Source organism: Oncorhynchus mykiss, chromosome 17 (assembly GCF_013265735.2).
Source record: "Oncorhynchus mykiss isolate Arlee chromosome 17, USDA_OmykA_1.1, whole genome shotgun sequence".
Taxonomy (NCBI): domain Eukaryota; kingdom Metazoa; phylum Chordata; class Actinopteri; order Salmoniformes; family Salmonidae; genus Oncorhynchus; species Oncorhynchus mykiss.
In genome coordinates, this window is record NC_048581.1 from 33,963,714 (window position 1) to 33,977,829 (window position 14,116).

Sequence of the window (14,116 nt, forward strand, 5' to 3'; positions counted from 1 at the left end):
TTCATTTGTACTGGTCTGAAAAATACTGACCAGTATAAAACCATAGGGTGGCTACCAATTTGTGGACTTGATTTTTAATCTTCCAGTACTAACCCTAACCCACCATAACAGATGAAGGAAAGGAGACAAGGTGAGTATGAGTAAGCCACTTTACTAGATACAACCCTGGAGAGCTACAAAGTCTGCAGGTTTTTGTTCTAGGCCAGCGCAAAAAAACATATGGGGTATGGTGAAGGAAGTTTCATGCTGGCAGCCTAGATTTATTGCTGATGCTTTTTGGAGACAGTTTTCCAAAGCAATCTGATATGTTTGGGCTGGACTGGAATAAAAATGTGCACACCCCTGGGGTCGATCAGGAAGGGATTGGGAGACTGAGTTTACAGGACTGTCTGACCCTGGGCGTTGTTTCAGGATGGCAGTTGGGTTCTGAGGAGAGCAGGATCGATGGGGAAGCTCCGGGACGTCATACGGCGAAGCAGCGAGATGCTGGTGAAGAAACTACAGGGGAACGGTCCCCCCGACCCACGCAACCCCCAGTAAGAGAGACAAACATGCACAAATACACAGTGCCTAGTGAGTTCTCACACCACATGCAGTTAACATTTTTGCTGCCTTAAAGCTACAATATGTAAGACCTTTTCATTCAATTGGCTCTAAATGACCATAAAAGTGGCAAGGATCAGAGAATAAAATGCTTTGACGATTACATGATAACTTCAGACCCCAGTGTTGCCTCTCTGGCAAATCAAATCAAACTTTATTTTTTTACATGCGCCGAATACAAGTGTAGACCTTACCTTGAAATGCTTACTTATAAGCCCTTAACCAACAGTGCAGTTCAACAAGAGTTAAGAAAATATTTACCACAGAAATTGGTAAAGTCCGCAAAAACTTAAAAACAACATCAATGGAGAATTCAACATACATGTGTAAGTAAAAACAAATGCAAATAAGTTCGAAAATGTGCTAATAATGAACATGACGACACACACGTCTCGTAATAAGTAATGTTTTTGTTTGGTTATCTTTTGGAAATTGTAGAAATTAAACATTTTCCTTCGGAAGTTCCAGCTAGGCAGGCTAACGTTAGTTAGCTAACTTAAACTCGCCCCATTCCGTACAAATGTGCGCAACCGCAACATTCAAACGAGGCTACAAAGAAAACTAATGGGACTGTAGCGACTGCGTTGACTTCAACATCTGGGGTGTGAACTACGTTTCTATTCAGCGTTGATCGACATGGTAATGGCTCTATAGTATTGGAGAAAAGTTGAGAACTGACCCTCCGTTAGATTGTGACGTGTCATGCCGTAATGTACAGCACGCATAAAGCAACTATTTATTACAATCTCTCTTCACCAGGTGTAGCACTTGCCTCATCCTTTAAAAACAAGAAATTGACAGTGACGGGGGTAAGGGGGGATACCTAGTAATTTTTTGCGTCATCACTGCAAGCGATCGTTCTCAAAGAAGATCACTGCCCTAAAAACCCGACACAAACCTTCAAACAGGTATGTAATGACACATTATGTAAACTCTTTATAGTGTTTTATTTACATTTTAGAGGCGATAAGTTGGACAGATCGAGTGGAAAAAAAGCAATTTTCCCACACAACATCTCTACTCACTATCACGCATTAGTTTCGCTTCCCCACCCGCCATTTTTAAAAAGACCCTACGTGGCTCATTGCCTTCTTGAATCATGCAGAAATGGGCAGCGTGGGGGTCATGTAATTGATTCTGTTGGAAAGGGGAGAAATGGTGCTTTACAACGGTATTGACATTACAGTTGATCTGGAAGTATTACGTTTTTGGGGGCGCTAAAATAAGGTCAATTGTACGGACCATGGCGATGTACAAAAGTGAGGTGAGTTTACGTTAATTAATTTGCTAGCTTTCATACAGTAGGTATACATTGTAATGAAACAGGCAGGGAGCAGGTCTCGAACCCTCGACCTTCTAGCCCGAGGTCCGGCGCGCAATCGACTGTGCCGCAAAAGCATGCTCGTGCGGCAGAGTAAACCCAGGGTCGTTACAATATTAATAATTATATATTTAATATAAGTAGTCATAATTGACTGTAGCGCATATAAAGCACCCACAAACTACCAGTGGCTGAAAACGCAATCATCGGGGGATGAACAAGTGACGAATTTCCGGGCCAAGGGTGGTCCATATTAAAAATCATTCCTTCCTCCCTTGCCCTGCAAGTGTATACTCTTCAGACGTCATGATACGTCATCAGAAGTGTCCACTTAATTTGAGGGCTGAGGGGATAGGGTGGGTCTTAAGTGTTTGACTGCGTTTTAAACTCATAAAAGACACACCCTCCTCCACTTACCCTCGCCTTATGCCCTTGGGAGATTCCCGCGGCCACCTTTGTCGTTGGTGCAAATGATTAGCCAAACAATGGAAGTTGGCAACGTAAGCCCCTCAGCCTTCGTTCACTCCGGGCCTGAAACGCTCCATAATTCAATTTGCGATGATTGTACATCCTCTAAGAAAAGTTCGCCAAAACTTAACCAACACTTTAAATGGAGAAGTCAACAAACAAGTGTAAGTAACAACTAATGTAAATAAGTTGCAAATTGTGCTACTAATGCACATGACGGCTCAAACACATATCATAAAAGTAATGATGTTTTTGTTTGGTTAGCTTTTGGAAATCACACTTATACATTTGTATTTTTCGATTTACCTGATATACACTGCTAAAAAAAATAAAGGGAACACTAAAATAACACATCCTAGATCTGAATGAATGAAATATTCTTATTAAATAGTTTTTTCTTTACATAGTTGAATGTGCTGACAACAAAATCACACAAAGTATCAAGGGAAATCTAATTTATCAACCCATGGAGGTCTGGATTTGGAGTCACACTCCAAATTAAAGTGGAAAACCACACTACAGGCTGATCCAACTTTGATGTAATGTCCTTAAAACAAGTCAAAATGAGGCTCAGTAGTGTGTGTGGCCTCTGTGTGCCTGTATGACCTCCCTACCAGGCCTGGGCATGCTCCTGATGAGGTGGCGGATGGTCTCCTGAGGGATCTCCTCCCAGACCTGGACTAAAGCATCCGCCAACTCCTGGACAGTCTGTGGTGCAACGTGGCGTTGGTGGATGGAGCGAGACATGATGTCCCAGATGTGCTCAATTGGATTCAGGTCTGGGGAACGGGCGGGCCAGTCCATAGCATCAATGCCTTCCTCTTGCAGGAACTGCTGACACACTCCAGCCACATGAGGTCTAGCATTGTCTTGCATTAGGAGGAACCCAGGGCCAACCACACCAGCATATGGCCTCACAAAGGGGTCTGAGGATCTCATCTCGGTACCTAATGGCAGTCAGGCTACCTCTGGCGAGCACACTGTGCGGCCCCCCAAAGAAATGCCACCCCACACCATGACTGACCCACCGCCAAACCGGTCATGCTGGAGGATGTTGCAGGCAGCAGAACGTTCTCCACGGCGTCTCCAGACTGTCACGTCTGTCACATGTGCTCAGTGTGAACCTGCTTTCATCTGTGAAGAGCACAGGGCGCCAGTGGCGAATTTGCCAATCTTGGTGTTCTCTGGCAAATGCCAAACGTCCTGCACGGTGTTGGGCTGTAAGCACAACCCCCACCTGTGGACGTCGGGCCCTCATACCACCCTCGGAGTCTGTTTCTGACCGTTTGAGCAGACACATGCACATTTGTGGCCTGCTGGAGGTCATTTTGCAGGCCTCTGGCAGTGTTCCTCCTGCTCCTCCTTGCACAAAGGCGGAGGTAGCGGTCCTGCTGCTGGGTTGTTGCCCTCCTACGGCCTCCTCCACGTCTCCTGATGTACTGGCCTGTCTCCTGGTAGCGCCTCCATGCTCTGGACACTACGCTGACAGACACAGCAAACCTTCTTGCCACAGCTTGCATTGATGTGCCATCCTGGATGAGCTGCACTACCTGAGCCACTTGTGTGGGTTGTAGACTCCGTCTCATGCTACCACTAGAGTGAAAGCACCGCCAGCATTCAAAAGTGACCAAAACATCAGCAAGGAAGCATAGGAACTGAGAAGTGGTCTGTGGTTATCACCTGCAGAACCACTCCTTTATTGTCTTGCTAATTGTCTTGCTAATTGTCTTGCTAATTGCCTATAATTTCCACCTGTTGTCTATTCCATTTGCACAACAGCTTGTGAAATCTATTGTCAATCTTCGCAATCGGAGGGTCCTGGAGTATTAAACAGGGGTGCCAATATATTTTATTCTTATTTACTTATTACTTGTTTAACAAAATGTATTTCTCTGAGCAATTGTATTAGTATAAAATACTGTAATTGTAAAAAATTATATAAATTATATTGCTCAGTATTTATTATTTATTCTATACAATTTTTGTTTGCTGATCTTTTGCCAATAATTTTGGACCTGACTACATACTTTCGATCTGGTTTTAGACATTCAATTAGGGATGCACCGGTGTGGATATTCTCGGCTGTTATGGCCTTCTCAACCATTCTAGCACAGATAGAAGCTGCAACCAGGCTATTAAGAAAAGATGTGAAATGACTTGAATATGGGAAAGGTTAAAAAAAAGTATATTTGCATCACAAAGTGGCTGAGGAAATGAGGTGCTTTGGAGGCTGAATGGGGCTTTAAATGCCAAAATAGCCAATAATGTCAAATGTGATTCATTTCAGTACAATGTTTCTCCCACCTGCCTGTATCCCCATCTGATTTCCATGCTGTCTCAATAGTGTCAAAATACAATTTTCTATGTATAATATATATATTTAGATGACAATATTCACACACTGGAGATTATTTTAACCAAGAATCTAAAAAAAAATAATGTATTCCCTCTCCACTCCAATCTTCATTATCTTAATTGTGTTTCTGCAACTACAGCACCTCAAGTCTGACACTGCGTTTTTGGTTAAGGATAATGCTCCAGGGTTTTTTTGTTTTGTTTTTTACAGCTATTGTCTTCCTCTTTATTAGGCCCACCAACCCAGCATTTCTGTATAAGATTCCGTTGAAGATAAATAGCACAAAAATCATCTTAAATGTACTGTTATATTAATCTCACACAAAGCTATGCTATTCTGAGAAGATATTCAGTAAGTTTTACTAAATCAAACAAAATTGAAATGCACTTGACAACTGTGTAAACAAATTAAAATGTTGCGACATTAATTTGACACACAAATTCACACAACACGATACACCCCTCTATTCATTCTAGGTCCAGTACCCTTCAGTGGCCTCACACGAACAAAGACACACACACACTCTCCAAAGCATAAGACATTTCATCTAAATGTGCTTAAGTGAAAATGCTTTGTTTTTCTTTGCAGTATGAAACGAGCTGCCTCTCTGAACTATTTGAACAAGAGAAGTGATGACGATGACTCCTTTCAGGTAACACGTCCCCTAGTTGATATAGCGATATTCAATACTTGCTTAGTTTGCATTATGGCCTTGAAGCAACTTATCGGCTGCCTGCTGAATAGTTCACCTTAGTTCACCCAGGACCAAGATACCTGTTCTAAAAACACCCCCACCATTCTCTCTCTTCAAAATCAGGTTTAGTGATAAAGCATGACCTTGTATTTTTTAACATTTTTTATCTGTATTTCTTTCATTTTCTCTCTCTTTCTCTGTCTCCCTATCTCTCTCCTCCTGTCTCTGTCTCTCTCGTTCTCTTTACAGAGTCCAGCAGGTGGCAGGAGGCTAAGGCAGAGCAGGAACCTGAGTTCCAGTACTGTTGAGCTCTACAGTGGAACTGGAAACTGAACACACACACACTCCCAACAGTTTTACCAAATATTATGTTTAATTCTAAACCAAAAATTCTGTAGTTTCCATTCCTACATTTAAACACTGTTTAATGTTATTGCTGATTTCTAGACATTGTATGAATTTTGTAGACTTTCTGTAGAATACAAAAAATATATATTGTAAAAATGTGCTTGGTTTTAATGTCATTGATATATTGTGAGATTAGACCGCGAGAATCTTTACTGCTTGGCTTAGTTTGATACAAATCCCCTTAAGGTGCTCTGTGCAATCAGACACCCAGGGCAGTATATTGTGGACAATAGTGTTTCCCATGGCGAACAAGCCTGGATCTATTATTCACTATACCCACAGCTTCCGAAAGCATGGTGGGTCAGTACTCTTCCCAAATCAGAGAGGATTATTATTTTCAAGAGCTGTTCAATTGAGCTATTACGCTTCTTTTTGCAGTGTTTTCTCCCCCTTTCCATAACCATGAAGATACTCGGTACTGTAGTTAAATAGTAATTAAGTCACGGAGATGTTATTCATGAATTTAGAATATAGAATCAAATATATCTGAGATTGAAAGGGGTACTTCACCTAATAAAAATGTACACAAAGAAAATAGTTTATGGAACCAGATATTTCTTGTTTATATAGGGGGCTCCCGAGTGGAGCAGTGGTCTAAGGCACTGCATCTCCGTGCTAGAGGTGTCACTACCTGATTCGATTCCAGGCTGTATCACAACCGGCTGTGATTGGGAGTCCCATAGGACGACGCACAATTGGCCCAGCGTCGTTAGGGTTTGGCCAGGGTAGGCTGTCATTGTAAATAAGAATATGTTCTTTACTGACTTGCCGAGTTAAATAAAAAATATAGCTGTTACTATAGCTTAGCCTTTAGCATGGTTGAGTGTAAAACAAAGTGGTGCCAGAACCGCTGGTAGCTTGTTCCAAATGACTTTTTTTTTTTTTACCATGTTCATTAGTTAGGGTGTTCCTCAGAGATTTTCAAGTTAAAGGAGCAATATGAGCACAAATAACTCTGGGGGAAAGCGCAGCTACTGAAATTAACCTTAATCTCAGTACTTACTCAGTAAAGGTCAAATGTCATGATGTAATTATCATTTTATGTTAGATTGTAACCACATATTGACCTGGTTATTTTACGTTTCTTCAGGCTCTGTATAAGAAACGAATACAGTAATTATTTATCTCAGGGTCCGGGATCTAGTGTTTCCCAAGGCTATACTTTACAATTCTGTATCTTAGTTCTAATTCATGCTATATGGGTTCCAAAAGGCTTCTTTGGGTGTCCCCATAGAATAAACATTTTTGGTTCCTGGTAGAACTCTTTTGTGTTCCATGTAGAACCCTCTGTGTCAAGGGTTTTATATGGAACTAAGAAGGGTTCTACTTGGAACCAAAACGGGTTCTTGAAAGGTTTCTCCTATGGGGACAGCCGAAGAACCCTTTTAGGTTCTAGATAGCACTTTTTTTTCTAAGAGTATAGCCATATCTTCCCTGTTCTGTTTGTGCTCTTGACCACTCCATTGCACATTCTCAAGCCCAACAGTCTAGCCTCACAGCAAAATTGTCATGTTTGGCATGATAATAAGTGACATCTAAGTTGGCATGATAGCACAAACAGACTGGCACAGGCGAAGGCTAACTTTTGTATGGATGTCAAAATGTTTCAATGTTGACGAGTGAAGGTAACAAACAAACAAAACATTGTAGATTTTCCTCCCTAAGAACGTTACTGGATTGATACCAAAAGTAAGACTTTTTTATTTTCATTCAGCCATGCAAGAGATAAGTTCCTTTAGATTTATTTACCAGTTGTAGCACAGATATTCAATTATATAATGAAAAAGGATTCTACTTAAATATAATGATTGATAACGTTTTATTGAGTTTGTATTATTCAGTCATGTGAATATAGTATTGAACTAAAAAAGATCATTAGGCTTTAATTGTGAATGTTTTTTTAAATGATTAATATTTGTTTAAATATGATTGTAAGATTTAAAATGTATCACTTTGGTGCTATATATGTGTTTATATGTAGATGAGGTTTTTCATATTCAGATGACTCACTGTTTAAAGGGTATTTTTGTTGGTGTAAAACTGATTGTTTAACATTCTCAGGTTATGATATTAATCTCGTGATCATTTTCAGTCAGAATTCCTTAATTGAATGCAAATAAACACGAAGTCTTGAGAAAATGAATCAAATGATTTAACTTATCAAGGGGTATTGCTTTTCTGATAATGGAAATGGAATAGAACAGAATATAGAATAGAATGAACAAAATTGAGCCCGAGGAGGAATCGAGCCCTAATTTGAAGAGTCAAGTATAGTGCAGGCATCGTTTAATGGAACACTGGTGGCTGACATACCAAGGATTTATATAAACCATATTTATAAAAAGCATTGTTATTCACACCGTCTTCGGTTTGACGTAGCACATGTTTTATTTTCCAAGGACATGCACACGTGACACCCCCGCTTCCTATCGCACAGCGGCATTGAGTACCGTTCTCATAGCAGCAGGATATTATGCTGGCAGCATGACCGGGGATTTATTTTTGCAGAGTCCCCCTGCAAATTAATGCTAAACTTTTGGCATATCGATGTTTTTTTCAACACTCTAGTGCAGTACGACTGTTTTTCGCAGCATTGCAACGACCTATGTGAAAAAATGGATATTTTGACATACTTTTTATTTGTATAATGTATTAAAAGGTTTACACCAATACTGGTATGTTGAAAGCTATTGTGTAGGGCAGGTTATATTTAAAGGGGATCTGGACCCGCTGATTTGGCCTTGTTTTTGGGTTGCTCCTCAAAAAATGTTGGTGGCCATGGCAGATGCAAAACTTCAGTTGGCTTGGGTCTGTGTGGTTTGACGTGGGTGTTTCTTGGGTGTGTCATTGTCACCATCAAGACACACCCATCTGCCAGAGCTTTGCTCGCAGCTGTTTCACCCCACTCAATCAACAAAAAAAACTCATGCGGGTTGAGTTCAATAACTACAGACAGATAGGTGTGTGTTGAGATGCTGGAGGAAGCTTCAAATAGGTCAGTAGCCTGCAGAGTAATTTAAGAATGCAATTGCTGAATTTGTGTAGATATTCTAAACAAAGTGTTTTGATAATATTTAAATGTAATAACAGGTCCATGTAGAATAAACCACCATTTACATAATTACCATAGAAGCAGTGTTCTGCTAATATAACAACGTGCGTCTTTCATTGTCATTCCCAGCTGATACAGATACTGCGCCTATCATAATTTTGTTTGATGGAAATGAGGCTACCTTGGCAAACATGTCACAGTGGTCATACCTTCCTGTGTGGTTTCCCGTGTACAAAAGGAGTTCCTTGATCCTGGTACAGAATACATAGGGTTTCTCCCTCGCCATATTGAATGATACGATTCAATTCAATAATTTAAAAAAAGACAATACAAGTAAAAGCTGTTTAATACATTTTTTATGCTGAGTGCCAGGTCTTTCTACATTTAAAGACATTAGTATCAAGCCCATCTGTCAGACTGGACTTCATCACATTATCTTGCAAGTCTCCATGTTCTGGCTCCATACATGTTTCTGTGAACACATACACACACAGTCACTGTTGAATTACCATAGGCATGTTGCTATGTTGAAGTTTGAACAGGTGCAGACTCAAACCTGCCTAATCTATGACCATTGGTGAGTGGGAAAGAGGTGAGGCTGGAGGTAAGGCCTTTACCAGCGCCCCATTGATGAGCATGGCAGCGTAGATCAGCCCTGGCCCCTCAAAGATACTGGACAGTCACACACAAACACACTCCCAGAGCACTGATTACATAATCAATGGTGGTTATGATTAGCATGGTGGAGTCACCTTTTATTTCACTTGTGAAAGTGAAATAGAATGGAAGTGAAATAGAATGGTAAACACAGTGATCAGGCTAGGTTATGAAGGTGAATTTGGACAAAACTCGAAACAGTTTTGACCATTGACCAGGTCAAATGTCACCAACCTGGTTTAAGTGTACTCCTTGTTCCATTTATAGGAATGCTCAAAGCAAGGACATGTCTGTGATGCTGAAGGGTCCCCTTGCTGGTCTCCTCTGTGTTGCGTGTTCGGCTGGACATATCTCGAACAACTGCAGCAGGCAATCCTCATAAACAATGTACTTCCTCATTTTATGAGGTGGTGTTGACCGAGAGGGCCTGTGACAGGGTTGTACAATAGACAGCCAAGTGGTAAATTGCATTTTGTTATAAAGAAAGGACAAAGCTTTTTGACTATGCACTTCACACCCAAAATGACTCTATTACTTGTATCTGCTTAGCTGGGTAATTAACCTACTAGTTTATCAAACCGGGTATTTTTAATAAAACTTTAGATGTAGCCTGACTGAAGCTCCAGATTGGATTAGATTCAGGCCGGTGACGCCATTACGTTTTTTTGCTCCTAGATCACTGTATTAGTCAGATTCAGACATGAGTTAGCTACGACCACAGCTGCATCCATTATTTCGTTTTGCCCTAGTCCAGTGGTTCCCAAACATTTTACAGTCACGTTCCCCTTCAAACATTCAACCTCCAGCTGCGTACCCCTTCTAGCACCAGGGTCAGTGAAATCTCAAATGTTGTTTTTTGACCTTTATTGTAAGTCTGCTACAAACACACTATAGGATACATATATTAAACATAAGAATGAGTGTGAGTTTTTCTCAAAACCTGGCTCAAGGGAAGTGACAAACAGCTCTTATAGGACCAAGGCACAAATAATATATAATAATAATCAATCATTTTGCTCTTTATTTAACCCTCTTCTAAAAAAATATAAAACCTTATTTGTTCATCGAAAATTGTGAATAACTCACCACAGGTTAATGAGAAGGGTGTGCTTGAAAGGATGCACATAACTCTGCAATATTGGGTTGTATTGGAGAGAGTCTTAGTCTTAAATCATTTCCCACACAGTCTGTGAATGTATTTAGTGTTTATGCTAGTGAGGGCTGAGAATCCACTCTCACATACAGTGGGGAGAACAAGTATTTGATACACTGCCGATTTAGCAGGTTTTCCTACTTACAAAGCATGTAGAGGTCTGTCATTTTTTATCATAGGTACACTTCAACTGTGAGAGACGGAATCTAAAACAAAAATCAAGAAAATCACATTGAATAATTTTTAAGTAATTAATTTGTATGCAATGCGGTCACTCTCCATCTCCACCTCTGAGGTGGAAATGCGAAACCCTAGGAAGGAGACGGACTGTAGGAAAAAAGGGCATTTCTCAGGCTTGACGTACAGGTCATGCTCCAACAGGCGACCAAGCACTCTGCGCACCAGGGTCACATGCTGGCGCGTGTAGTGGAGTACATCAAGATGTCATCAATATACACCACTACACCCTGCCCGTGCAGGTCCCTGAAAATCTTGTCTACAAATGCTTGGAAGACTGATGGCGCATTCATCAACCCGTACGGCATGACGAGGTACTCATAGTGTCCAGAGGTGGTACTGAAAGCCATCTTCCACTCATCTCCCTCTCGGATACGCACCAGGTTGTAAGCGCTTCTGAGATCTAGTTTGGTGAAGAAGTGCACCCCGTGTATTGACTCAATCGCTGTGGCTATGAGCGGTCGCGGGTAACTATACCTCACAGTGATCTGATTCAGTCCCCGATAGTCAATTCACGGGCACAGACCTCCATCCTTCTTCTTCACAAAAAATAAACTTGAGGAGGCGGGTGAAGTGGAGGACTGTACCCCTGACGCAGCGATTCGGAGACATATGTTTCCATAGCCTCCGTCTCCTCCTGTGAGAGGGGATACATGTGACTCCTGGGAAGTGCAGCGTCTACCAGGAGATCTATTGCACAATCGCCCCGTCGATGAGGTGGTAATTGAGTCGCCTTCTTTTTGGGGAAGGCGAGAGCCAAATCAGCATATTCAGGGGTACGGTGGAGACCTGGTCTGGACTCTCCACCATAGTAGCACCAACGGAAACCCCTAAACACCTACCTGAGCACTCTCGCGACCACCCCGTGAGAGCCCTCTGTGGCCAAGAAAAAGTGGGGTTATGACAAGCTAACCAGGGTAGGCCCAGCACCACGGGAAACGCAGGAGAGTCAAAAAAAAAAATAGACTGATTCTCTCCGTATGACCCCCATGTGTCACCATGCCCAAAGGAGTGGTGACCTCCCTAATCAACCCTGACCTCAATTGTCGACTATCTAAGGCGTGAACGGGGAAAGGCACATCCACAGGAACGATGGGGATCCCTAAATTATGGGCTGAAGTGCTATCAATAAAATTCCCAGCCGCGCCGGAATCCATGAGCGCCTTATGCAGGGAAAACTCAGACATATGTGCAACAGAGGGCTCTGGGTGAGAATGGTGCCGGCTCACCTGGGGTGACGCCAGAGCGCCCTGCCTGCTGCCTCGATCCCCAGAGGAACCAACCCAGCACCGACCGGCAGTGTGACCTCTGCGGCCACAGATGGTGCACAAGCGGGAACCCCCTCTGGTCTCCCTGCGCACATCCCCTCCCAGCTCCATGGGTATCGGAGAGGGAGTGCGGAAGGATGGAACCACCAGACCCCGATCAGAACGTCTGCGGGTAGCCAACAGGTTGTCCAGCCGGATGGTCAAGTCCACCAGCTGGTCGAACGTGATGGTGGTGTCTCTGCAGGCCAACTCCCGACGGACATCCTCACGCAGACTGCAGCGGTAATGGTCGATCAGGGCCCTGTCGCTTCATCCCGCGCCGGCATCCAGGGTCCTAAACTCCAGGGCGAACTCCTGGGCGCTCCTCGTCTCCTGCCTCAGATGGAAGAGGCGCTCACCCGCCGCTTTAGCCTCAGGCGGGTGGTCGAAGACTGTCCGGAAACAGGTGAACTCCTCAAACTGGTCCAACGCCGCATCTCCCTCTCTCCACACGGCGTTGGCCCACTCCAGGGCTTTTCGGGTGAGGCACGAGACGAGGGCGGACACCCTCTCACAGCCCGATGGAGCCGGGTGAACGGTAGCTCCAGTTGAAGCATGAACCCCTGGCAGTTCGCAGCCTCTCCATCATACTCCTGGGGCAGGGAGAGACGAATCCCACTTGAACCAGGTGGAAAAGGAGCGCTCAGAGAAGACCCCGGTTGTGCTGGTGGAGGCACTGGAAGAACTCCCTGTCTCTCCCAGCGATCCATAGTCCGGACAACGTGGTCCATGGTGGTGCCAAGATGGTGAAGCATTGCTGTGTACTCCCGGACGCGCTCCTCCACCCCTATAACCGGGGTACCTGATCCTGCTGACTCCATAGTGGGTCGGTGATTCTGTAAGGGTGCGTGCTGGTGGCAGGGAAGTCAGGCGCAGGAGATCGAACTTGGTATAAACGGAGCAGTTTAATAAGTGCTAAAAAACTCTGAAAACCAAAATACACAAATTAAAACAAGTGGATACAAAATCCGTCGCACACCAGAACATATCTTGCACAAAGCTTCAAACAAACAATCACCGACAAGGACAACGAGGGGGAACAGAGGGTTAAATACACAACAGGCAATGAATGGGATTGGAACCAGGTATGATACAAGACAAGACAAAACCAAAGGGAAATGAAAAGAGGTTCAGCGATGGCTAGAAGGTCAGTGACTTCGACCGCCAAACGCCGCCCGAACAAGGAGAGGGACCAACTTTGGTGGAAGTCGTGACACTATGATTAAAAAGCTGGAGCTCTTCTTTGTCTGCATTAACAAGGACAACACACAGGTCTTTCCATCATTGTATGATTTTTTTGTGTGCTAATGAACTCAAGCTTATGGACAATGTCAAATGTACCTTCCTGAAATGGATGACACAAACAACTGGATTTGTTATTTATTTGACTGGGCTACCTGTAATTGACATTGTGTTGTTATTTCGCTGAACACTATATGGTTTAATTTTATTTTTGTCAGTGAAACGAGGCTGCTCAGGCGAGAAAAAACCTCACCCAAATATATAGCCCCGTTGGAAAATATAAATGGACTGTTTGAAAATGTGAATATATATATATTTTTTAATAACTAATAATAATATTTAGATATTCTTTTAAATGTGAATCATATTTTTATTTGGCGTACCCCCTTCGGCAATGCGCGTACCCCTGGGGGTACCAAACTGGTATTCCCCAGTTTGGGAATACCTGCCCTAGACAATACAGAATAAACTTGTATGAGCACTTTAGCAAACGTTAGCTAGCCTGTAGCTAGCTAGATAGCTAGCCTGTAGCTAGCTAGATAGCTAGCCTACCTCGCTCGCATTATTAAATGATAATGTTACATAACCAGCAGTATCTAGAAAATACACAATACACTT

General features: G+C 42.8%; 1 protein-coding gene across 1 annotated transcript in view; it reads left to right on the forward strand.

The window, feature by feature from the left end:
- The window catches only part of LOC110493767 (kinesin light chain 1), a 32,567-nt gene extending 26,180 nt beyond the window's left edge, over positions 1–6,387 (forward strand). The window contains exons 14-16 of the mRNA XM_021568235.2: positions 412–536; positions 5,337–5,400; positions 5,692–6,387. Of these exons, the coding sequence (XP_021423910.1) occupies positions 412–536; positions 5,337–5,400; positions 5,692–5,775 (273 nt within the window). The 3' untranslated portion in view covers positions 5,776–6,387. The remainder of the gene's footprint in view (positions 1–411; positions 537–5,336; positions 5,401–5,691) is intronic.
- The last annotated feature ends 7,729 nt before the right edge of the window (positions 6,388–14,116 follow it).